The 26,085-nt window shown below is 38.8% G+C and overlaps 1 protein-coding gene across 11 annotated transcripts in view; it reads right to left on the minus strand.

Moving 5' to 3' along the window:
- The window catches only part of FN1 (fibronectin 1), a 75,713-nt gene that overhangs the window by 42,413 nt on the left and 7,215 nt on the right, over positions 1-26,085 (minus strand). For all 11 annotated transcript variants that reach the window (XM_025404476.1, XM_025404484.1, XM_025404483.1 and 8 more), the window contains exons 6-20: positions 24,988-25,146; positions 22,528-22,719; positions 21,576-21,755; positions 20,777-20,953; positions 19,513-19,665; positions 17,852-17,980; positions 16,424-16,567; positions 12,236-12,357; positions 7,163-7,343; positions 6,792-6,968; positions 5,542-5,670; positions 5,352-5,441; positions 4,371-4,565; positions 3,472-3,744; positions 1,626-1,892 (exon numbers count right to left, since the gene is read on the minus strand). In XM_025404476.1, coding sequence (XP_025260261.1) covers positions 1,626-1,892; positions 3,472-3,744; positions 4,371-4,565; positions 5,352-5,441; positions 5,542-5,670; positions 6,792-6,968; positions 7,163-7,343; positions 12,236-12,357; positions 16,424-16,567; positions 17,852-17,980; positions 19,513-19,665; positions 20,777-20,953; positions 21,576-21,755; positions 22,528-22,719; positions 24,988-25,146 — 2,568 coding nt within the window. The remainder of the gene's footprint in view (positions 1-1,625; positions 1,893-3,471; positions 3,745-4,370; positions 4,566-5,351; positions 5,442-5,541; positions 5,671-6,791; positions 6,969-7,162; positions 7,344-12,235; positions 12,358-16,423; positions 16,568-17,851; positions 17,981-19,512; positions 19,666-20,776; positions 20,954-21,575; positions 21,756-22,527; positions 22,720-24,987; positions 25,147-26,085) is intronic.

Here is a 26,085-nt window from a genome sequence, read left to right on the forward strand (position 1 = left end):
TTGGCTATTAGTACTTCAATTAAAATAATTATATTTTATATGAATCTATTATGCAAAGCATAAAATAATATATCCAACATATCAAAGTCTTCAGAAGTACTTGAAATATCTTGACCCACCACCTTCCCTTAATTATTGTTAGCATCATTAAAAATGCTTTTTCTTTCTTCAGCACTGTGTTCAACCAAAGAAACTACATAAAATATGCCTTATGTTAAGGAATGAACAAGACAACTATAGAATTCTACATTTTAGTAAAAGACAACATCTACTGAAAGGGCACCTTCACTGAAATCTCCATTCTAATTCACTGAAGGACATTTATAAGAAATGAATATTTACAAGAACTATAAAGACATTAATTTCATGAGAGTAGATCTTAGACTATCTTAGAACCGTGTAAAATTTTAGCCAAATTTTCAGGTAAGCTTATTTGCAAATTAAAAGTGAATTTTACTTGCTTACGATTAACTATTATTTAGGAAAAAGCCTTCATGGGCCAAATTTCATACAGTAAATTTAAATGGAAGTAAGTTTTCCTTAAAGTATGTATTTTTATGGGGAAAAGTTTATATTTTCTTTGGGAAATCAATTCCATAGTTATTTACAAACTAGGCTTCTATTGACTTTTTGAATGCTTTTTAACATCCATACTTTTAAATTAGTCAAAGAGTAACATTTGTTGAAGGCTCTTAGAAAATTGCAAACTAGTCCATGGTTACAATATATGCTAAAAAACTGCCTATGTTAGGTGCTTCTATAATTCAAAACGTCAAGTTGAAAATAACAAATAATGTTCAGCCAGAAATAAGGAGTCTCATAATTCTCTGTAATGTAAATGGAAATGTATTTAATAGAAATCAGTTTGTGAATAGAGGTCTTTATTGTGATGTAGATATGTGGGAGATTTAAGACCACTTCCTTTAAAATGTTGAGCAAAAGGACAGACGTGGCCAAAAATTATTGTTAGTATTTTCCTCCTCTGAGGAATTTCAAGAGTAATTTAAGAAAAAAGCGATTCTGTCTGCAAAAGTACTTTAATCTTCTGCAGCCAACACTCATAAAGAAATCATTTCCCTGGCTTCATGTTCAATTAGTTGGTTCCCATTCAACCTGTAGATATTTTTATTCTGCATTCATAGTTACTATTCAATGCCCAAAGTAATAGAATATAGACATAGGTGCTAATTTTTTCTTGCCTTAACTAGTATTTGGTAAATTCATTTAATGTAATAGAATTTAATTTTTGTAATAACAGAGTGCTTTAAACCCATGTTACTCAAAGTGCTGGCTCTAGAGGAAAGAAAGAGCTTGGCAATGTATGCGAATTAACGCACTGCTTCCTTCAAGAAAATCTGGCTTCAGAAAAATTCTCAGCTCTACTAAGCAGTGTGCTTTGTGATTTACATTCTGGCACAACTCTTTTTCTTGTTGCAGACTAGCAGCAAACAATTAACGGGCCAGCAGCCAGTCTACGGAGCACATTTTTAGTATCACTGATTTAAATTATATACTAACTTTTTAATGTTTTTTTTTTTGGGGGGGGGTTGTTTTGTTTTTTTGTAAAGCATGAAGAATAGAGAATGTAAATATAGTTAAGAAAAGGCATTTAATTTTCGGCTTACGTGTGGTAAAGACTCCAGTGGCTTTGGGGCTCTCTTGGTTGCCCTTTATGGCCACAAGGGATACGGTGTACTCAGATCCAGGCTGCAGATTCCTCAGTGGGTACTTCGAGACAGAGGGACCCACATTGTACTGCCTGGGCTGGCCTCTTCGGGTCAGGCCCACAGTCAGTCGGTATCCTGTTATCCGGGCCCGAGGTGGAGTCCATCTCACCAGGACAGTAGAATCCGTTTCATTGACAAACTGGAGGTTAGTGGGAGCGTCCAGTTCTAGGAAAAAAGATGAAACATGCCAAGAAATATTTAGATCAGTAATGATCATAACTCAAGTCCTGAAGCTTGATTGAATGTCTAAGTTTTCTCTCCTCAAGGTTGCAACTATGTGAAAGTCAGAACCCCGGAAAAACTGAGCCAGTAAGAGACTGAGTGCTACATAGAACTTTGCCAAAACTCTGCCAGTCATGAGAAATTGTGGAACCATTTTGCTTGACTGTGATCCTTCGGGAAGTCTAATGTTCCAGCATGACCTTCCCATCACTCTCAGAAATTATAGTTACATTAAAGCAATGGTATTTTTAAAAAGGCAAAACAAACACTTCTGAACTTCACAGGTTGCTCTGAGCCAAACAGATTAAGGAAAAAGGGATATGCCTCCTAAAATGACAGCAAGAAGAAGCTCTCTATGGGTCAGAAGCAATATTCTGTGAAGAGTCCCTGCTAGAGAAATAAAAGTTATTTTCACATGGTTCAGATTAGACAGTAATTACAGTAATGATAACATATCCTCAGATTCATGGTAGGATACTGGTGAGTTTGCACTATCAGAATCACATAAGTTGTGGAGTTTATTCTTAAGAATAATAACCAGCAGTTTTCCCACCAAAATTTAAATTACATTTCAAATAGAGGAAATATTTAAGAGGCAGTCAAGTATAATAATTCAGAGCATGGGCTTTGGACATAGGTTATAGAGCCAGCTCTATCCCTTCCTATCTCTGTGACCCTACAAGTTCCAGAATTTTTTTAAAGCCTCAGTTTCTTTATGTATTCAATATGGATACTAGTAAGACCTTCCAGCTGGGCACGATGGCTCATGCCTGTAATCCTAGCACTTTGGGAGGCCAAGGTGGGTGGATCACTTGAGGTCAGGAGTTTGAGACCAGCCTGGCCAACATAGTGAAACCTGTTTCTACTAAAAATACAAAAATTAGCAGGGCATGGTAGCGCATGCCTGTAGTCCCAGCTACTTGGGAGGCTGAGGCAAGAGAATCGCTCGAACCCAGGAGGTGGAGGTTGCAGTGAGCTGAGACTGCGCCACTACAGTCCAGCCCTGGCGACAGAGCGAGACTCCATCTCAAAAAAATAAAAAATAAAAAATAATAATAATAATAAGACCTTCCTTCCTAAGGTCAAAACAGAGAGTAAATATGAGAATAATGCTTGTAAAAACTGAGCAGATAAGCTGGTGGCTAGTAATACTAGATACTTGGCAATTGCTATTCTTAAATGAATTCTACTGTGTTACGATCCTGCATTTTAACTTTGATCTAGATATATTTAGTTACAGGAAAAATGCACTCAAATTAGATTATCTTCAGTTCTCCCTCTTAGTACCCTTCAGCTGATACATGTATTTTAGAAATGGGTTACCACTTAGCCTCATGGAGCTTGTTTGAGTTTTGTTTTCAAGTTTAATGTGCTTTGTGTTCGCTATGCATTCCCTTGCCGGCTGGATATTTCCCTCTCTCTAAGCCATACACCTCTGAGTCAATGGTTTGCTGCACTTCCTCACGGGCTGGAAGTGAGGGTGGAGAATTTGGAGGGGAGGTAAAGATAGGAGAAGACATACTGGTTGTCTGTTCGGCAGTCAGAGGCTTGCTCTCCCTCCCGTGGTTCACGGCAAAGACTTTGAAGTAATAGGTGACCCCAGGGGACAGCCCGGTGACTTCTGCGAAGGTGTTCCTGCTGATGGGCAGCCTCTGCCCGTGCTCCCCAGGCAGGTTGACGGGGATCACATCCACGCGGTAGCCGGTCACTGCACTCTCAGGCGGTGTCCACATGATGGTGACCTTCACGTCTGTCACTTCCACAAACTGCAGGTCCCTGGGAGAGGGCACTGTATCTAACAGACAAGAGTCAACCAGTCATTCACATTTTCTGCTGAAGATTATTTTTAAGAAGCCAGTTTCTCGGATATGATAGGCAGTTCACTGAGCCTCTCATTCGAGAGTTTTGCTAAGTTTTGTCTCTTAATCAGATCATATTTTCATGGCCCAGTCATAGTGCTTAAATTATGACATTTGAACCTTTTGTCTAAAATAGTTAGGTAATAAATGAGTTACCAGCATATGAAGTGTCATATGATGGTGAGGGAAGAGGGTTATAAGAAAAGATACTAAAAAACAAAACAAAACAAACAAAAACTTTTGAAATAACTGCAGAAAATAATGTAATGGTTTTTGTTTTACTGAATCATTTTATAATACTTAAGAATCAAAGATGAAATGACCCTTGAGCTTCTGGGAGAAAATTTGTAGACGGACGTTATGGTGTTGGTTTTTAATAAGAAAGGCCAGTAGCCAGCTTTGATAAGTTACTTGTGACATTTCAGCTAAACATCAGAAGTTTAGGGAAAAACTATTACATAAGATTATTTGAATGTGGGAACTATTGACAGAGACAAAACCACCCCCGCTCAGGAACAATCTTGATAACATAACATAGGAAGTGTCTTCTTAAAAAAGTTACCTGAACGTGGGGTGCCAGTGGTTTCTTGTTGAATGAAAACAGGTGTACTTTCTTGATTTTCTTCCACAGCAAAGATAGTGATGTTATACTGAACGCCAGGTTGCAAGTCACTGAGGGTGACGGAGTTTGCAGTTTCAGGAAGGTTGAGTTCTGTGCTGCTGCCTTCTACTGACGGTGAATAGACTATTCTGTACCCTGCAGATGGATCAGCAAAAGTAAGATGCACTGTTTTCTTTGAGACCGAGGCTTAGAAACACCATAAATCCTCCCTTTTTGAATATTCCTTAGCATCTTGCTTTATTAGTGAAGAGCCAGTGATTCTTTTTGACTCTTTTAATATTGCCACTTCTTATAATAATGACTACTCAGCACGAAGATAAAATAAGAACAGTCATGCAAACCTTGTTAATAATAAATGTCATCCTTGAAGACCTGAGATCCTTAATAAATGTCAATTAGAGATGCCATTAGGTGAAAATATTCATGTTAAGCTGATTTTTCCTCTTTGAGCTCCAGATGAGGGAAGCAATTAATGAACCAGCCTTAGCAGAGTTGTCTAGCACTGTGTGTGTCTTTTTGGAACTTCAGTGATGAGGCAGTTGAATCACCTAATGAGCTAAGAAGGCAGCTCAGCTTTCTCCTTAAGGATAAATCTTAGAGCAAGATTTTCAGGAAAATTACACCTCTTCAACCCTGGGAACACTTGCTTTAATAAGCCAATGAGCTGGCTTTACAGGTTGTGTGTATGTTGTGGTGTATGTGTATAAGGGAGTTGGAAAAATGGTTTCGAGGGGAAATGTGCCATAGAAAATAACTCCCCCCGACACACACACACACACACACAAACACACACACACCTCTCTCCCATAAATTATATTGGAGATTTAAAGTGATATGCAGATCCACAGTCAGAATCTGCGCCCTCCCTGTTGATGTCATTAAGATTAACATAGCAGCCAAAGAGCGGGAGGCTCAGCTGACCTGTGATGGGAGCCTGGGGTCTGCTCCAGCGAACAACAATTGAGGTGTCATCAACTTGGTCCACAGTTGGGTCAGGAGGGGCATCGGGCGCTAAGAAAGAAGGAAAGTGGGGCAAACAGTCAGGAAGTGCTACTACAGGCCTGTGTTTTACAGAAAAAGATTCTTTTAACACTATGTAGCACACAGGTACCTGTTGTTTGTGAAGTAGACAGGATCAAACTCTGCTCCCCATCCTCAGATATCTCATAGACATTTACAATGTATTTTCGGCCAGGAAGCAGGTCAGGGATGTTCACGGAAGTGGCTGTGCTTGGAAGATCTTTGAAATGAAAAGACAAGGTAACTAATCGGAGCAAACTAGTCCCTCAAATGACTCTACAGCTTATAAGAAGGATATTTTAAGAACTATATATTCATAGGGAAAAATGACTGAAGGTAATGTGCTAATAGATAATCAGTGATTATTATTTTTACAGAGTCTTGCTGCATTGCCCAGGCTGGAGTGCAGTGGTGCGATCTCAGCTCACTGCATCCTCCACCTTTCGGGTTCAAGCAATTCTTCTGCCTCAGCCTCCTGAGTAGCTGGGATTACAGGTGCACACCACAACACCTGGCTAATTTTTTTGTATTTTTATTAGAGACAGAGTTTCACCATGTTGACCAGGCTGATCTCGAACTCCTGGCCTCAAGTGATCCACCAGCCTCGGCTTCCCAAAGTGCTGGGATTATAGGAGTGAGCCACTGCACCCCGCGTAATCAGTGATTATTAATGTACTATGGGAAAACCCTACTCCTTGTCTTTCTCCTTTCTCCTCTTCCTCCTTCCTTTCATTTTTCCAACTTTTTCTCTAAAGATGTGTAATTTTTGTAATCTAATGCCAAATTTTTAAAAATAGCTCTCTGCAGTAAGAAGTCAGGGTAGTGATTATTGGTGGAAGATGATGTGGTCAGGATAGACAGATATTCTTTTTCTTGATCCGGGTGCTGGTCTTGTGGTGTGTTCACTTTATAAGAATTCAAATTCACTGAACTCAGTGCTTACGATTGGCACACACTTCAGTGTGCCGATAAAGTTTTTTAAAGGCCCCTCACCATAACTATTTGAAAAGTATGAGTGACGATACTGTGCTAACATTGTCAGCTGCAGTCCTGGTAATTACTTCCACCAAGAAAGCAGCTTTTGCTGTAGACACTTGTGCCCAGGTAGGCACATGATGCAGCTGGCATCAGGGACCAGGAACATGTGAGGGTGGCTTGGGAAAAACCCGGCCACTTCCTAGAAAGAGTCAGTCCTTTCCTTCCTCATGCCAGAGGCTGGTTTGTTCAGTCTGAGCTGTCAGCCAGTTCCAGACCACAGATACCACCTGCCTAGAGGCCCCTCCCAGTGAGAGGTTTCCAGCAGCTGCCCCAAACCTGTCTTGAGCGACATATTGAGCTTACCCAGATACTGTGGCTCATCTCCCTCCTCACTCAGCTCATATTCCACCCGGAATCCCGACACGGTGTCGGAAGCTGAGACCCAGGAGACCACAAAGCTGCTGGCTGTGATTTCAGTGACAGATTCAGAAGTGGCCACAAGGGGAGAAAGGGGAGTTGTCTCTCCTGTCACGGTGTTGCCTAGAGAGTCACAGAAAGGGGAAAGTCAGCCTTCAGCCTTCTAGAAAATGTACTGTCCTTGCTGCCAACATCATTTTTAAAAATGTTGGTGCCCCTCATGGAAGAATATGAATTGAGAAGGAAAGCACTTCCTCAGGAGAGCCCAGCTGCAGGAACCTTGGGCATAGGAGGCATGAGGGTGGTTGTGTACGTACTGGTCACAGGTGTGCTGGTGCTGGTGGTGGTGAAGTCAAAGCGAGTCACTTCTCGGTGGCCATACTGCTGGATGCTGATGAGCTGGCCCTCGTATACCACACCAGGCTTCAGGCCTTTGATGGTGTAGGAGTTTAAGTGGCCTGGTATGGTAGCTTCCTTCCAACGGCCTACAGAATTTTTCTGAAAATTTAAATAAACACACACACACACAAGTGTTTACAAGGATGAACATTTGAAGATGATGTTCAGTAATCTTCAGAGAAGAATGACATAGGCAGGACTTAGGCAGCTCCATTCCAGAGGAACATCATGGAAAACTGGATTCCCAATGGTTATATAGTTAGGTATAGTTAGATATAATGCTAACTATTGTTAACATAGTTAACATATAATGCTAACTACTGTTAACATCAACAAACTGCTGCAGTTTACTTACTAATACCCATTCTCTGTGCTATTTACCTACATTCTCCCATTTAGTCTCCATATCCTCCTGATGGTGAGGCAATGGCATTGTTGCTCCCATTTTACAGATGGAGAAACAGAGTGATATGTGATATGTCCGGGGTGACATAGTTGCAGACACTGGGCACCTTCCCTTTTTTTTTTTTTTTGAGACAGGGTTTCACTCTTGTTGCCCAGGCTACAGTGCAATGGTGCAATCTCAGCTCAACGCAACCTCTACCTCCCGGGTTCAAGCGATTCTCCTGCCTCAGCCTCCCAAGTAGCTGGGATTACAGGTGTGTGCCACCACACCCGGCTAATTTTATATTTTTAGTAGAGATGGGGTTTCTCCATGTTGGTCGGACTGGTCTCGAACTCCTGACCTCAGGTGATCCGCCCACCTCGGACTCCCAAAGCACTGGGATTACAGGTGTGAGCCACCACACCCGGCCCACACCTTCACTTTTACCAAGTTAATTATGTTATATCAGTAACATAATATGATTAACCTAAGCTTTGCTTCTCCTATTTATTTTTTGTTCCTATAACAGATAACATTCCTCTCTGAAGTACAGAAATGCCAATGCCATATATTCTATCTTTTAACTCAGTGGGATACGATTCAAGTTTCTTGCCCTGAAAAAACAAAGGCAGAATGTTGCTTTATGACTCAGTTCCTGGGGCCATCACATACCAGGTTCAACAAGTCTGGTTTTGTGACTCATTCTTGGATAGGAGCTACCCCATCAGAAGTGGTTACCCAATTTTGGACAAGACTGCAGAAAAAACGCAATTTTGGTTTATTTAATCTTTTGCTCCCAGTTTATATTTCACATCCTGTTCAGCTTCATTAATATGCCATGGGTCACAAAACTCAGTGCAATAAAATGTGTATGAAAGAAACACCCTTACTTCAGACAAGATGAGACACTTTCAAGTGTAAATATTCTAAACTAATATAAGTCAAAATATGTTTTTTATGCCCAGTGATTTTTTAAAATTACCCAGTCAACCAGTTCCTCAATAATTCAAATACTCAAGTGTCCATTTATATTTCTGGAATAAGCGAGAGTGATCGTAGTACTCTTCACAGTGAAATTTTAACTCAAATACACTGTGGAAAAAATTTGAAATCAGTCACTGCAATTAGCTCAAATTTAGTAATAAATCATTTTTCAATGTGAGCTTGTTTGGTTAGTTACTAGAAGAAAATAACAGAAAATAAAGTCTCAGGCGGCATCCATTAAAAAATCCCTGAATTTATGTAGTTGTTAAAAATCTCAAAAAATTTGTCACTGCTGCTCTTTGAAGACTTTTCAATTCAACATACATTTTATATCTCCTTTTAAGTGTCTCCCACTGCAATGGTCTCACATAATACTTTGGATATCCTTAATTTTAAAGTAAATAAAATTAGTGATGTAAGAAGAAGATGAGAGACTAGAACGTGTTAGATGCACTGATGCTGTTGACTTAGATCACCGGATATCAACTTCTGCAAATGGCCAGATTATGGACATAGGGTGAAAGAAGAAAAAGGATGACTTTTTTTTTTTTTTCATTCACCATTTGTTAAGCAGTGTGCCAGGTGCTGAACCATTCTAGACTCTAGGGAGACTATACTGAGCCAATGAGAAAGACACGATTCCCCTCTCTAAGAGAATCTGTTTCCATTTTCTATTCTTCTGGTCTTGCCGCCATGTAGACAACATGCTTACACCTCTATTTTTTTCATTTGTCAACAAGAAGTCATATTTACAGACTCTTTACTATGAGACTTGAGGATTTATTTATATATTTATTTATGTGGACACAGGGTCTTGCTCTGTCTCCCAAGCTGGAGTGCAGTGGTGCCATCTTGGCACACTGCAACTTCCGCCTCTCAAGCTCAAACGAGCCCCCCGCCTCAGCCTCCCAAGTAGCTGGGACTACAGGTGCATGCCACCTTCCCCTGCTAATTTTTATATATTTTTGTAGAGCTGGGGTATGGGCATGTTGCTCAGGCTAGTCTCAAGCTCCTGGGCTCAAGTAATCCACTGGCTTCAGCCTCCTAAAGTGCTGGGATTATACATGTGAGCCACCGTGCCCAGACAAAGTTGAGGATTTAGCTCAATAATACCACCCTTTTCCTTCCAGAATCATGGACATTCCCAGGGTCTGACATTTGTATCATTATATTTGTTCTTCTTGTGTTTATATTTGTAATTTAAAGTATTAAGTATCTTTTTTTTTTTTTTTGACTTCATCAGCTTTTGGTACCATCTCTCTTGATTCTCTATTTTGAAAGATAAAGCTATCACCTCCTCTCTTCTCCACCTTCCATATCCACCATTTTTTCATGTAAATGTTTACTTTTTATTTTGTTTTTGTGCAACCAAGTTTCCATGATGCATCTATAGACTGATCGTATCAAGCATTAGAAATATATTCTTTTTAATGAGTCTAACATCATGACTGCTGGGTGGATCAAAGTTTCCAGAATCAAGGTTCAATGGAATTTTTCCTCTCTTTGTTTTTATACCTTAATATTGCTGCATTTTAGTTTGCTTTATATAGGAATTATTGCCTTATAATACATTCGGGTTTTTTTTTTTTTTTTTTTTTTTTTTTTTTTTGAGGCAGAGTCTTGCTCTGTCGCCCAGGCTGGAGTGCATTGGCGCTATCTCGGCTCACTGCAACCTCTGCCTCCCGGGTTCACGCCATTCTCCTGCCTCAGCCTCCAGAGTAGCTGGGACTACAGGCTCCCGCCACCGCGCCCGGCTAATTTTTTGTATTGTTAGTAGAGACGGGGTTTCACCATGTTAGCCAGGATGGTCTCGATCTCCTGACCTCGTGATCCGCCCGCCTCGGCCTCCCAAAGTGCTGGGATTACAGGCGTGAGCCACCGCGCCTGGGCACATTTGGGGTTTTTTTGAAAAAGACTCTCTCGCTCTGTTGCCCAGGCTAGAGTGCAATGGCGTGATCTCGGCTCAACTCCCTGCAACCTTTGCCTCCTGGGTTCATGCGATTCTCCTGCCTCAGCTCCTAAGGAGCTGGGACTACAGGCATGTGCCCCCATGCCTGGCTAACTTTTGTATTTTTAGTAGAGATGGCGTTTCGCCATGTTGGCCAAGCTGGTCTCAAACTCCTGACCTCAGGTAATCTGCCTTCCTTGGCCTCCCAAAGTGCTAGGATTACAGGTGTGAGCCACTGCACCCGGCCACATTTGGGTTTATTATACATTCCTCCACCTGATTGTCATGTTATTATTTTAACTGGATTATTTGCCCCTGTGATTAATTATCCCCAAGCCTGCTTTTTCTGTGAAGTCTCTCTTTATTCTTGGAGACGTCAATCCCTGATCCCTCAATCCCATCCTCATCTTTCTGTTCCATCTGTATTGGTTGCCCTCTAAGCCAGCTATGCAGTTATTACATTGCAAAGTTTTCCACCACTATCAGGGGTCTGATTTGGAAGCACTGTTTGCTGGACCCCACAACTTTCTTCTTATTTCACTCTTGTTTTTCTGGAGTGTATCTACAAATACTCTTAAGGAAAAGGATGTATGGAAAATAAACTACCAAAAATCTGTCTGAAAATATTAATGTGCCCTCATATTTGATTGATAACCTGGCTGAGTATGGAAGACTTTAAAAGTTTCTTTTTATCCTTGGAACTCTGACACATCAAAGATGTGTCTAGACGTGGTTCTTTCTGCTAATTTTTCTGGGCACCTAGGAGGCTCTTTTAAATCTGAAAAATTCTGTCCCTCTGCTTTAGGAATTTAGAAAAAGAATAATTTTAACAGTTTAAATTTTTCCCGAAGAGTTTAAATTTAACTGCCTGGGTTGGTCAAATTTTGTTTGTTTTTAATTGTGGAATTCAATAGCTATGATTTAAAATGGACATTTTTTTCTTCTATGTTTAAAACAGTGTTTCTCAAATTATGAGCCATGAACTTCGGAGTTAAACAGGGCAGGGTTTAGAGAGTAAGAGAAACTAAAACTAAATAGACCAATATCCTCCTTATTTGGTTTCTTCAATTTCTAGTCACTTCTCATTAGGAAATCACAGGGCTACTGTTTAAATAAACCAACTGTCATCCTTCATCTAAACTTCCCTCCCATCATCTCTTTTCCTTCTATCTAAATAAATTCAGTAGATCAAAAGTAAAATTTTAAAAATGATCACTTTAAAAGTGAATCAAAAAAGAAATATATTAATTTGGCTATTTTTTTTTCAAATTATGAAAATGACACCAGTAATTTTCCTTTGATGAGTTTGCAAGACATATAAAAACCTTAGATTCTCTTCCCACATTGGCCAAGAACAATTTTAAGCATTATCAGTTCTAAGTCCTTACAAAAAAGATTTCTCTAACATAAAGAGCTAAATTCTTCCAAATACCAGCCACCCCCGCCCCACTGCAAAAAAAATAAAAAATAAAACCCAAAACCAAAACCAAAATCCCCTCAGTCTACAAGTCAATTTAATTGAGCACATATTGTTTGTTCACTAAGCAAATATAATAAAGGCTATAGGAATAGTTAATCAGACTTATTGACTCAAAAGCTGGGAAAAAAAGAAACCGTCAGAATTTGATAAGGTCAGGAGACTCAGTATCCAAGGTTTCTGGGTGGGATACTCACAGGCCTCCACCTGAGAATGTACTTGGAAATGTGAGACGGCTGTGGTGCATTCCACTGGATGGGGTGAGAGTTGGGCTGACTCGGAGTCTCAGTGATAAATACTTCGACAGGACCACTTGAGCCTGGAAATGAAAATGTAACATTTAATTATCTTAGATATTCACTCCAACTTAAAACTGTGTACATGGACAGTCATCATTACAAACAGCTTTGCTTGTCGTTAAATGTGAGTATAGTAAAATTATTTGGGATTAGTTAATCTTTTAAATATTTACGTTGAAAATCAATGCAGCAAATCCATTTTTAGCTGATAATTACTGTTCTTCATATGAGAAATGCAAATCGTAGTTGTTTATAGCAAATAAAATACATTTTTAAAAAAAGGTCTCTTGGCTTGCTTTTATTTTCTCTATTATCAAAGTAAGAATTGTGAGAAAATTGTGAAACGATCCTATAAAAATAATGTAATACAGAATGCAAACTTCATTTACTTATTGTATTGAGCCTCTTTTAAAGCAAATTCTAATTTTGGAAGGTTTTCATCAAGAATGAATCTACTACCTAAGAAGGAAACAACATTCCAAAGGCCATATGAGATGATGTAAAACAAACACATTTCTAAATGGGGGTAGAATCTTAGACAAATAGGCAAAGGTAATAATTAAAGACCTAGTTTTATTTCTCATCAGTCTAAGCAATCTATCAGTTTGGAAAAAACATCTCGTTTTATTTTTATTCAAGAAGTGTATTCCCAAATCACACCATTGATCCATAAAATTATTAAGTGATTAAACTTATTTTTTTCCAAAATCAGTTATCAACAGAAATGACTTTATGAAGTATATACTAAATTCCGTATTTCTACATCTTGATGTATATCACTGCTAACAAAATTTAAAGTATGGTTTTGGTTCTTTTGTCTAAAAAAAAAAGGAAAATAAGGGAAGTAGCATCAATTTCTAAATAGTGTTAACTCCATTTAAGATAATAATGAAATAGCTAGAAAATTTATGCTTGCAGAACAGAAAACTATCTTTTCTTAAAACACTATCTTTATGATGTCAGTCAATGTTTAAATTACTAGAAATAAAAATCATGTCTTATAATAACCTTTTCAAGAATTTTTAACTGACACTCTGTCAAACAGAGCAAAATTTTGCATGTGTAATAAAGCACTTCACCAGATTATTAACAGATATAAGTTTTCTGAAAGCTTCTAGGAAAAACTACATTGATTTTCAAGCTTTATTATCTAAGCTGTTAAATTCTCTTTGAAAACAAAGCTTTCTGTAGCAGAAAAAAACATATAACTTGGATATCCATGTAGATTCAGAAATTCTAGAACAATATGCTCACTTCCACACCAGTAACAATTCCAGGTTGGTTGAAGATTAACAAATACTTTGAATCGTAATTCCATTTAATGCACATATTTCCAAGCCACATGAATACCAAAATACCAGAATGCATAAAATTATCAGTTTTTCATTTTAAAGTTGTATGCATTTCACAGAACACATAGGATGTTTGTTTTAATCAATTGGCCTAAGTCAATTCCATGTCCCTGTTTGAATTGCCCCTTCTGTTTATGAAGATCCTTACAAAGGGAAACACATTTTTAAAGACAACTATTCAAGAAAAATGTTGGAGATGTGACTATTTAACGTACTTCCATGTAGATCAGGAAAGCTAGGAATATCATGTCCTTAATTATTTATGATAATTGGCATAGGGTTATTTAAATATTGATCCTTTAAAGAAATCCGTCTACAATTTCCTCTATAAAGAGACATCTGATACACAGTTTATTTAGTTTTGTCAATCACGATTTTGAGGGGGGAAAAGCTTATAATGGTTAAATGTCTACTAAGTTTTAAAAAAGCAACATAAATGACCTTTACTGTTCACCTCTAAGCCTAATCATATTTCTACATCCACAAGGACACAAGGAGGAGGATAAAAACGGGCAGGGAAAGGAAGGAAAAAGGGTACTGCAATGGTTTTTACCCCAACCAAAGTGGAACAAAACTACGGGTCCCTTTTGCTTTCATAAGATTTCAAGCACTGGTCTGAAATTCTACGTTTTAAAATTTAGCCTTGTGCCATAGCCCACCTTTAAAGGAAACGGACTGAACAGCAATGGAATTTAGCATGTTTTTGTTCAGGAAGTAAAGAGACTGTGACAGTTATTTCTTAGATCAATTAAATTCCTCTATACTAGCTTATACTACATATAATTACTCTAGCTTATATTACGTACCTTTGAAGACAGAAAAGGTAAAAATTATGACATCTTTTACATTATTAGATTTAAATTTTTGACAATCCTTTTGCTACTGGTAGTTGGTATAACTTTTTAAGTTAACTTAATTGGCATATACTAGCTATTGCCATTGTGAAATCTTTACTCCCTCTCTTATTCAATATGAATAAACTAACAATAAAATGGTTGAGATGATACCAAAAAAAGGAGATAGTATAATGTCTACACTTTTAAAATTAGTTTAAAATAAAGTCTAACTGAGTAATTTCCAATAGTAGTGTCCTTGGAGAAGTTAAACATTTATGATTTTTCGACTCAGTCCTTTTTTTCTCTATTTATTTTGCTGAGATCTGTGCTTTTCTAGTTGCTTATTGACAAACCAAATGTCTCTTATCTTTTGCTAGTTTGAACAACTCTACCAAGTTCTCTGTAGGAGGAACAAACAGGGCAGAACTCAGAGACAATCTATTGGTAATCTGTTGTTCCTTTATTCTCACCACACTCTTAAAGCCCTACATGCTAGGCCACTGAGCAAACCAGAGATACAGATAAGCACCAAAGAGCATATCTGAGGTCAAATGCCAATCTCTTCCCTCCAAAATCGCCTCTGTGCTCAGTGGGCTCTTGCTGTTCTCCTTTTTAAAGAGTAGGAGTAAGGTCAACATGTAAAACTCCAATAACTCAAGGATTCCTTCCTTTACGGATTTTATCTCTAACATGTCCACCTAAATGCTTCCAGCAAGCATATATTAAGTTACAAAACATTAAGTGATTCCTACACCCAAATCCTCCAAGAAATACAACTTAGGAGGTTGATCAATCTGTGCTATAAGCCTTCAAAAGCAAAGTCACCTTCCCCAGCACTGACAGTGTCTGAGGGTTGGGAAAAGCAGAATCTTCCAAGTTCCCAGAAAAGGTCCATCTGGGTGTTTAGTACTTAGGATGGAACTTTAAAGGTAATCAGCTACAATCTCCCCATATTACAGATGAGGAAATGGAGGAGTGAGGCTTGGCTAACACTACCTTTGGCCAAGTTGTTCCCATAGCTTGTTCTCTGTCACAGTGAATCTCTTATTACAGAGTTAATTTAATCTTAATTTCTGTCGCATGCAGATTCTGACACCCTGAAACTCTTTTTTATTTCTGAATGTAGGCCATATTTTAAGTCAAACATTAGTGAAGACTTTGGAGATTTTGTACCCCAGCAGTTGCTCAAATAACTGATGTCTGTTAATTAGCCTTTCATGATTTAGTAACATGTTTTATTGTAATCACTCAGTGAATATTTAAATGCAATTTTCCCCCCAAATGAATTAATTACACCTACAGCTAGGTATGATGTCTTTGTGACCTGGAAAAACTCAGCAATAAACATTTGAGGGTGTTTGAACTGTGTGGGCAGAGAGTTGACCAAGTTACTCAACCCTTGGCCCAACATACTGTGTTCCTGGCTGCAATTGATCAAATAAATGAGAAGTTTGATACAAAGGGAGCTTAGATGACATGTTGAATGAACACGTACCCTAGGTTGCATTTCATGCCATCTCTCTACACAGCTTCTCTGTTAAGAATCATAATATAAAACCCCAAACCTTTACTCCCAGCATAACTCACTTGGTGGTTTTTATTTCCATGTATGGATATAAGATGAAATCAGCCAGAGTGTCTTAACCTAATGGCATATTTTACAGTGTTCAGAAGTAAAATTATAGACAGGCACATCTTCATAGCCTTCTCTACCTTTTACTTGACAGAGGAAGAGAGAAAAGTTATTTTAATGAAAAATTCAATTATTAGATAATAATAGGAGAAAAGGGTGGGAAAGAGGGGAGACCCCCAACTTAGGCATGAGATCATTAATAATCACTGCCCTGTTGTTATAACCCAATTGGCAGTTCTCAACTTGCAGTAATAGAGCTACTTACTTGGATAGGTCTGTAAAGGTTGGCAATGCCACTCCCCAATGCCACGGCCATAGCAGTAGCACTGGTATCTGACACCATGCACATACTTCTCCCATGAATCTCCAATTTGATAAAATGTCCCAGTCTCTGAATCCTGGCATTGGTCTAAAATACACGCAAAGAAAAGATAAACAGCCTTGAAGACTTAAAACTATGAATTTAATTTCAGGGTGCTAGAGCATACATTTAGTTTGAATAGAAATTTGCAACTGTCCTTACACATATATGCAGTCAAAAAAGTATTTTGTTCACATTCTTTACCTTACAGGACAATTTGTAATAATAATTTTAAAAAGTACCTATTAGGAGGAATAGTTTTCTAAAGGGTAATATTTCTAAATAAAAATGTAAAGATTTGGATTTCAGTGTATATTGATAATCTACATATTAATATTAAATATTAGATATTATTTTACCCATATTAATGTAACTGGCTTAACATTTGAACAGCAAGAAAAAAAATCTGCAATAATTTCATTTTCCTTCTTCAAAATTTAAAGAAACTAATTTGACATTTAAATGACAGAGCTAGACTTTAACTATGAGTACTTGCTGAGCAGCTTCTAAGAAAACCTCTCAGGCTTCTCTCTCAGTTCTCGCAATCTCACGCTAAACGAACTGATGATATCAGTTTGTTTTCTTAGTTAGCAACCAGTCTCTTTTGGTAAAAAAAATAGTAATGGATTACCTTAAACTTTGTCGTGCTGGTAACACAGCTCTTTTAAGGCTCAACCTTCACTCTTTGCTTAGTTCTATTTTGAAGGGCAGCCAAAAAAATCCTAGAGTATTTTGGTGGGCGATATTTACTGGTACAACCCTTTGCTCATGCTGTTGCACAGCTGGTAAGGAAGAGAGTTTGAGAGCAGCCTGACCAACATGGAGAAACCCCATCTCTACTAAAAATACAAAATTAGCTGGGCCTGGTGGCGCATGCCTGTAATCCCAGCTACTCGGGAGGCTGAGGCAGGAGAATTGCTTGAATCCAGGAAGCGGAGGTTGCAGTCAGCCAAGACTGCCATTGCACTCCAGCCTGGGCAACAAGAGCAAAACTCTCTCTCTCAAAAAAAAAAAAAAAAAAAAAAAAAAAAAAAAAAAGGAAACAATACTTTTCATAGCATGAATTATCTTTATGATTCTAAACCAAAGAATAAATTCCATTCAATTAAAATAAGCCTAAATTTGTCATCAAATTCAGCAAAAACCAGATGACTACCAATATCAAGATATTTTGGTTCAGTATTAGAGAGAAGACTTTACAAAGCTCTTTGCAAGCAACTGATTAAAGTCTGGAGCCAACTTCAGTCACGTGATTTCACATAGCTTTTCTCATCTGAAACTTGCTCACCATTCTCCCTGTGCAAACTCATCTAGGGAAATGGGGCTACTCACCGACGGGATCACACTTCCATCTGCCCCGACCCTGACCGAAGCATGTACAGTTCAGCATGTGTCCCTCTTCATGACGCTTGTGGAATGTGTCATTCACATTGTAAGTGATGTCATCAACAATGCACTGATCTGTTGAGGAAATAGGTGGGTGAGTGAGAAACTTTTTAAAGTTCCATTGATGAAAGAAAAAAGGTATGCCTCTCAAAGCACACAGCTACTTCTGCTTAATTATCAACACCTTCCACTAAAATAACTTTTCTACAAGCATAGAATAACCTTTTTAATACAATTTTTGCCAAAAAATTTTTTTTTCTCTCCAAAATCTGTAACTGTTGCAGAGGTTACAGCATGCTCAAGTAAAGGATATGGCCGGGCGCAGTGGCTCACGCCTGTAATCCCAGCACTTTGGGAGGCCGAGGTGGGCGGATCATGAGGTCAGGAGATGGAGACCATCCTGGCTAACACGGTGAAACCCTTCTCTACTAAAAATACTAGCTGGGCGTGGTGGCGGGCGCCCATAGTCCCAGCTACTACAGAGAATGGCATGAACCTGGGAGACGGAGCTAGGAGTAAGATCACGCCACTGCATTCCAGCCTGGGCGACAGAGCGAGACTCCGTCTCAAAAAAAAAAAGTAGTAAAATACACTTTCCTGTGAAAAGCCAATATTTGAAAAAATATACATCTTACTTTCCGAAAATTTCTTGCTTAGTTGGTAATTTCCTTTAAATATCTGCTTGTTAGGATAAATAAGAAGAAGATTAAACATATTTATCTAACACCCAGCATGATGTAGTGGTCTGGTCTATGGAATAGGGGGAAGGGGTGGAGATATATATATTTGGGAAATAAAATGTCAATAGTATTCATATTGCTAAAATAAATTAGGCCAACTCTGTTGCTCACTCTTTGAGAGATCCTGAGAAAATTACTTTTTCCTTTTTGGGTCTCAGCTTCTTGATCTATAGAGTGAGGTCTGTATGTGTTATTAAGGTCTCTTTCAGCTCTGCAACACCACATGTAATTATTACTCCTGGATGGTGTTACCCACTGGACACCACAAAAGGAGAACAAATTCAGACCAATATCTACACACTAGCCATACATATTATTAATAGCTCAGAGTTCTCCCTAACTATTACTTTTCAAATCAAAGAAATGGAAAACTAAAACACTTTAAATAAGTCAATACTTCCTCATATTATACAGCTGGGTGCAAAGGAGAAAAACTAATCTGAACAAGGAAAGTTAGTCCCCTATGTATTTGTTTCCTGAAATTTAGATCTGCAAGGATCTGATTTTAGAATAACAAGGTCTTCATTTCTTTACGGAAATTATCCTATCTTTTCTAGACATGAATCCAGTGGCATAGCCTAAAGCTGAATGGATCAAATGTTTCATTCTTACTTTTGAAGTCATCTTTTTGGCTCAGCCTAAGTACTTACATCCTAGGAATGTTTCAGAACATTAGCATGGCTATGCCAGCTTGTCTTAGCAGGCTGCCTGAAAGGCTTATCTTACCAAGCATGGTAGACTAATGAATGAAGTGGCATTGAGTATTTCTTCCCCTGCTTGTGGCAAAGTGCAAGTTTTCATTAAAAAAAAGTCTCCCTCTCTGTACCTTTTGCCATCTCAAATGTTTTCATTAATCAGCCAGCGTACCTCGAAGCTGCGAGTAGGCAATGCATGTCCATTCTCCACGACCGTTCCCAACACACGTGCACCTCATCATGTGGCCCATGTCATGCTGCTTATCCCACTGATCTCCAATGCGGTACATGACCCCTTCATTGGTTGTGCAGATTTCCTCATGGGCTGTTTGGAAATGGATGAGAAAGGCACTTGATAAATGATCACAAGGTCTAAACAGGTATGCGTGCAATAGGATCCGTTCAGTTTGGTCATCCCAAGAATTCTCACTGGGGAAGAAGCTTTGTGTGCATCCAAGAAATCTAAGTGCTGTCAGGTGAAGGGGTAGAATTTTTGAGCCCTGGAGGCAGAAAACATAGTCCAAACATGAAGTATGTCATAGAAAATAGTTACAGGAAGGGTTAGGGGATGTTAAACTAAGATAATACCTACACATTCACACAAAGGGTTCATGCTGTTCTAGAAGCCTGGATTTAACTACTGCTTCATAACTTTTCCCAGTTCCAATTTATTCTGGATCAAATAAAAACTATGTGTTTGAATATAGAATTTCAAGCAAAAGTGGTTTTTTCTTCTAAACTCAACATTTTCTTTTGTTGAAATAAAGAAATAAAAGTGTAAGCAGTTTCTTTGTCTCATAGTCACTCTTGACAGTGCCTACTGCACAAGCTCTTGGTTCTACAACTGGAAAATCAAGGGGAATCTATGGGGTTCTTGAAATCTGAAAACAAGTAAAAGATATTGGTTTCCATTTGTTCGCCATCTATACAAACTGGAAACCTTAAAAAAAAAAAAAAAAAGCGAGATTCCCTACCTGTTAGAAAACACTGAGTTTTAGTCACTTTGGCACTCTTTAATAAGTGCTAGAGCTTATGCCATCAAACCACAACCATGTGTCAATGTTGTAGCTCTGTGACTAAAGCCATCATATATATATTAAATGTTATAAGCTACTCAGTTGTGTGCTCTTTACAAAGACAAACCTGTGTAAATTCATATTTCCAGACTTAGAAATAAGTAATTATATTTTGACATTAAATCATGTCAATGAGGTTTAAAAATTATATAAATAATTATCTAATTATTCTTCCCAATCCTTATGTATATGATGTAACATCACACACATACACACACACACACACACATTTCACAGAAAGTTTTCTGTTTTCTCAAAATTGTCTTAATGAATGAAATAGGAGTAAACTGGACACTAGTCTTTAGTCTCTATTCCCTAAATAGTTGTCAAACAAGACAACCCACAAGGGCTTCATCTTACCAGCCATGGGGCAGAATCCAAACTTCTGGTCAGCATCATAGTTCTGTGTGGTCCCACACCACTTCATGTTGTCCCTTCTGCCCTCAGAAGTGCAATCAGTGTAATTGTGGTTGTTGTATAGGAAGGGGAAGTGGCACAAGGCACCATTGGAATTTCCTCCTCGAGTCTGAACCAAAACTGCCAGGAACAATACACAACAAGGAAGGAAAAGATTACCGCTGAGCTTTCCAATGTACACAGAATTACTGGTCTGAGAGAACCAAGTTTCTGCAGCTAATTCTCAGAGAGTCTATTTCAGAATAAAAAATATCTGATAATATAGTTCTAAGCTTCTTATAATGTTTACCTTCACCTTCAAAACAGATTTAAATCCCATTTTCACTGTCATTTCCCCAGCACCCCCCACAAAAGATTAAATGATAGCTTTGAATAAAACATTGTTTTAACTGGAAAATAAGCTAAGGCATTAAAATATTCATCCTGTGTATTCCTCAGCTCTGTGGGATCATCTACTGATTCCAAAATACAAGTATCTTCAATCACATCATAATCCCAATGTGTTAAATCAAATGAACTGGAAGGCTATTCCCTTGGTGTCATTTCCCAACAGTACTGGGGAAGACAGAAGAATTCTCAGCTGTTATGTGAGCTCCGTTATCTCTTGAGTCCAAACTTAACAAAAGCGATGCTCCTTGGGCAGCCTCAAAATAAATGGCTAGAATGCTGGCAAATAAAAATAGGGCATGCAAGTGAGTTTTTTTTTTTTTTCACTTCTGTGGCTCCCCCTTGGGACACTCACCAGTATGGTCTGTGCAGAAAGAATATTTCTGGTCCTGCTCATAATTCGAAGTTGTGCTGCACCAAAGATGTCCGTCCTGTCGCCCTTCTGTGGTGCAGGAGTAGAATGTCCTGCCATTGTAGGTGAATGGTAAGACACATGGCTCTCCATTTGAGTTGCCACCATAAGTCTGGGTTACAGCTACAATCATAATCAAAGGAGTGTCAGTAAACAGAGATGCTTTATCTCCCACTAGCAGCTGCTTATTTATGGCTTCAATGAGATACTGAGCTTGTGCCCTCAAAGGAAGAAGGTATGAGTACAGATGATCATCGTTAATTTCAGTCTAAATGCATTACTCAGGAATCCACGTCTACTGTGGATAGAATGACACCTGAGTTCTTCTGCTGATATCCTTCATGACCACTTCTGCTGCCATGCCTCAGTTTCTCTATTTGTAAAGCTATATTTATACAGGTCAATTAAGGATGCTTCTTAAGGATGTTGGGATAATATTTATGGCTATATCTATGCCATAAAAATTAATATATAAGGCTATTCTGGGGGAGAATTGTGTACCAATTTTTATTGCCATAGTTACTACCACATTTGTAGCCCAGAATACATATATTAGGTTATTGGAAGATGTTTACATCACAAAGTTGCTGAAAATTGAGATTTAGAATATAAAATTTTGATGGTCATTCAGAAAGCAGCTCTCTTGTAACAACACTTTAGACAAATAAAGATAATACAATCTTTACCCATGATGCCCATCGCCAGAAAGAAAATACATAAATTAAAAAGGTTGGAAGAAAATGTTTCAAATGCCAACCCTGATTGTTATCACAGGGTGGTAAAGATTATAAGCTTCTCTTGTTTGTTTTATTGTTTCACATTGAATGAATGTATTGTCCTTCAAAAACTAAATAATAAAGTCATCAGTCCTATTCTTCAAAAAGATAATGCATACCTGTCTCTTGGCAGCTGACTCCATTGCCCAGGCACATGCAAAGCATTTGCTTATTTCCTTGTGTCTTCAGCCACTGCATCCCCACAGAGTAGACCACACCACTGTCTGTGACACAGTGGCCATAGGGGGCAGGCTGGGGGTGAGGCTGCGGTTGGTAAACAGCTTCACGAACATCGGTGAAGGGGCCAGATCCTAACGGCATGAGAAGGGAAGGTCATGAAACTGGGTGAGAGAAGACAATTCACTACTTTCTACAGTCAGGATCTTTAGGATCTCACAGAGATCACTCTGAAATCCATGTCGTTACTGGCCTGGGACTGGAAAAAAAAAATGTCCCTTATTCAGCAGTTGCTTTTGTATTTAGTCTAGGAAATAATCCACAAGTGTCTACCAAATGGTCTCCATCCTCCAGCTCAATTGGGGCTACTGGGATTATATTTCTGTTTGTTTGTTTTTTGTTTTGTGGGGTTATTTTTGAGATGGAGTCTCACTCTGTTGCCTAGGCTGGAGTGCAGTGGCGTGATCTCGGCTCACTGCAACCTCTGCCTCCTGGGTTTAAGCGATTCTCCTGCCTCAGCCTCCTGAGTAGCTGGAATTACAGGCACATTCCATCATGCCCGGCTGACCTTTTTTTGTATTTTTAGTAGAGATGGGGTTTTGCCATGTTGGCCAGGTTGGTCTCGAACTCCTGACCTCAGGTGATCCACCCGCCTCGGCCTTCCAAAGTGCTGGGATTATAGGCATGAGCCACCACACCTGGCCAGGATTATATTTCTAAATCACAGACATCATCCTGCCACTCCATACAGCAGATACCTTGAACATCTCCTCGCTTTTCTGTGCAACTGAGCTCATTAGAGGGTGCCTTCGGCAGCAGTCCTGGATTCTCTGGAGGTCACCTCCACCTTCCACATTTTATTTCTCCTCAGTATTATTGCGATTCTGTTGTGCTTTTTCTAAAACCAATCGATCCTCTTAAGACAGCTTTCCTTTCAGAACAATACAACAGGATGTGTCGATCTTTTCTTTCAACTTTTAGATATCTGTTCTCTTGGAGGCCAGGGCCCACCGCAGAACAGAATCAGGGTTGATGCTAGACCAAAGGTACACTGAATTCAGTGCCTCCCTAAGTGCTGCTGAACACTAGAACCCAAAGATGTTCACAGGCAAAGAATCCCAAGGTCAAACGTACTAGGGAGACATGGCGCCCATCCCCTACACACCACCATAGAGAGTATGATGTAAAGGAACATACAAATTCTGCAGAGCAGGTTCCATTTTGTTTAACCCAGTGCTTTTCAAACTTTTTTGAACAATGGAGTCTTTTCAGTATTGGCAATATTCATAAAAATAGCTAACATTTACTGAGTATTTATCCCCATTTAATTCCCACCTACTCTTTTAATCTATTTTGGTAGATTGACATTTATAACTTTTTTTGGTCAGTAGCAATTTTATTAATGATAATCAAATAACTCAAAGATATCAAATCTAATCTTGTTCACCTTCGTAAGTGCCCAAAGCAAGACAAAAACTCATCAAAAGAAGAAAAATTAGAACAATTAATATTTTTAACTGAAGGATGGCTGAGACACTATATAACAATACTGGCACATCATATAGTAAAAAGTTGATCAAAACGTATTAAAAATAATGAGAGGAGTGCACATTCATGTTGGCCATATTTCTCTCTTCAGATTTTTATGAAACATTTATGATGTAAAAATCTTGTTCTTATGCCAAAAATGATTAAAACTTGTTTTTTTAAAAAGAGTGCTTGGATATCATGTCTTTCATGGCCATCTCCAGGTCCTCTCTGAATTTCTAAAATTTCAAATGCCAATACATGAAGAAAATGATTGTGCATTACTTTATAAAATGTAACAAAGTTTGCCAGAGCATAGAAACCACATATGAAGGATGGTTTCCACTACAAAAAGAGCTCAATGTCGGAACAGGGAAGTATATTTCATTCAAAAACAAACAAACAAACAAACAAAAAACAACAGAAAACCCAAATGTACTTTTTTTGTTCTTTCCTAGGGAAGAACCAAGTAGTCATATAATTAATTATAACTCTCATTTCCTTTCAAATGAACTTTGGATATTCAAAATATGTGTGCGTGCGTGTGTGTGTGTGTGTGTGTGTGTGTGTGTGTGATCTATCCATGGTAGATTTTATGATGATAGGATTCTTTAAAACTCAGTTTTATCTTTTGGAGATAAATCTGGCTTTTTTCCCCCTAAGATTTATTTGCATCATTTTCATTTATTTCTCAAAAAGTTAAAACCTGACATTAAAAAAAGTTTTAACAACCCATAATGTGTTAAATGATCTTAGGTTATTCACGGAAACCCTGCAAATTATCCTCAAATGGCATGTCAAAGGAAAGACGGATTTGTGGAAATATTTCTTGACCTGCTTCCCCATTTCCCGCCCCTGCTCGTCCTGTGCCTCACCGCTCGATGTGGTCTGCACAGTGGTGTGCCTCTCACACTTCCACTCTCCTCGGCCGTTGCCTGTGCAGATGCACTGGAGCAGGTTTCCTCGATTATCCTTCTTGCTCCAGGTGTCTCCAATTCTATAGGACGTCCTTGTGTCCTGATCGTTGCATCTATCTGTGTCACAAAGGAAGCACATAAATACATATATCAGGTCAAGAGTGGCAAGTGGTCAGTTCAAACTTAAAAAAGGAATGCTATCTATGCCTGGTAATCTATTTTTGCTAATAGGTTCATATTCAGCTCTAGTGCTGCAAGGTATTACACTTCTGAAAGATGAAATTATATTTGTTACAATGGAAAGGGAGCTGAATGGTTTAGTCTAGTTTCATCTCTCTGTCAAATAACATATTCATTCATTCATTCGTTCATTCATTCATTCATTCATTCATTCATTGTTTTCACACCGTTCCTTTGGCTAACTTCATTCTCTGGCATTATATTTCATCTTTTTCCTTCTCAGGCTTTTCCAGGACTTTTCCTAGTCATCACTGTCTATGGCCTTTCTTTTTTTTTTTTTTTTTTTGAGATGGAGTCTTGCTCTGTCACCCAGGCTGGGTTGCAGTGGCCGGATCTCAGCTCACTGCAAGCTTCGCCTCCTGGGTTTAGGCCATTCTCCTGCTTCAGCCTCCTGAGTAGCTGGGACTACAGGCGCCCACCACCTCGCCCGGCTAGTTTTTTGTGTTTTTTAAAAGAGACGGCGTTTCACCGTGTTAGCCAGGATGGTCTCGATCTCCTGACCTCGTGATCCGCCTGTCTCGGCCTCCCAAAGTGCTGGGATGGCCTGCCTTTCAATAGGGAACTTGCTTTAGAAAACTATAAACAGGCTGAGTGCCGTGGCTCATGCCTGCAATCCTAGTACTTTAGGAGGGTGGATCATTTGCAGTCAGGAGTTCGAGACCAGCCTGGGCAACATGGTGAAACCCCCGTCTCTACTAAAAATACAAAAAAAATTAGCCGGGTATAGTGGCGGGCCCCTGTAATCCCAACTATGCGGGAAGCTGAGGCAGGAGAATCGCTTGAACCCAGGAGGTGGAGGTTGCAATGAGCCGAGAT

The sequence above is a fragment of the Theropithecus gelada genome, chromosome 12, assembly GCF_003255815.1.
Source record: "Theropithecus gelada isolate Dixy chromosome 12, Tgel_1.0, whole genome shotgun sequence".
Taxonomy (NCBI): Eukaryota; Metazoa; Chordata; class Mammalia; order Primates; family Cercopithecidae; genus Theropithecus; species Theropithecus gelada.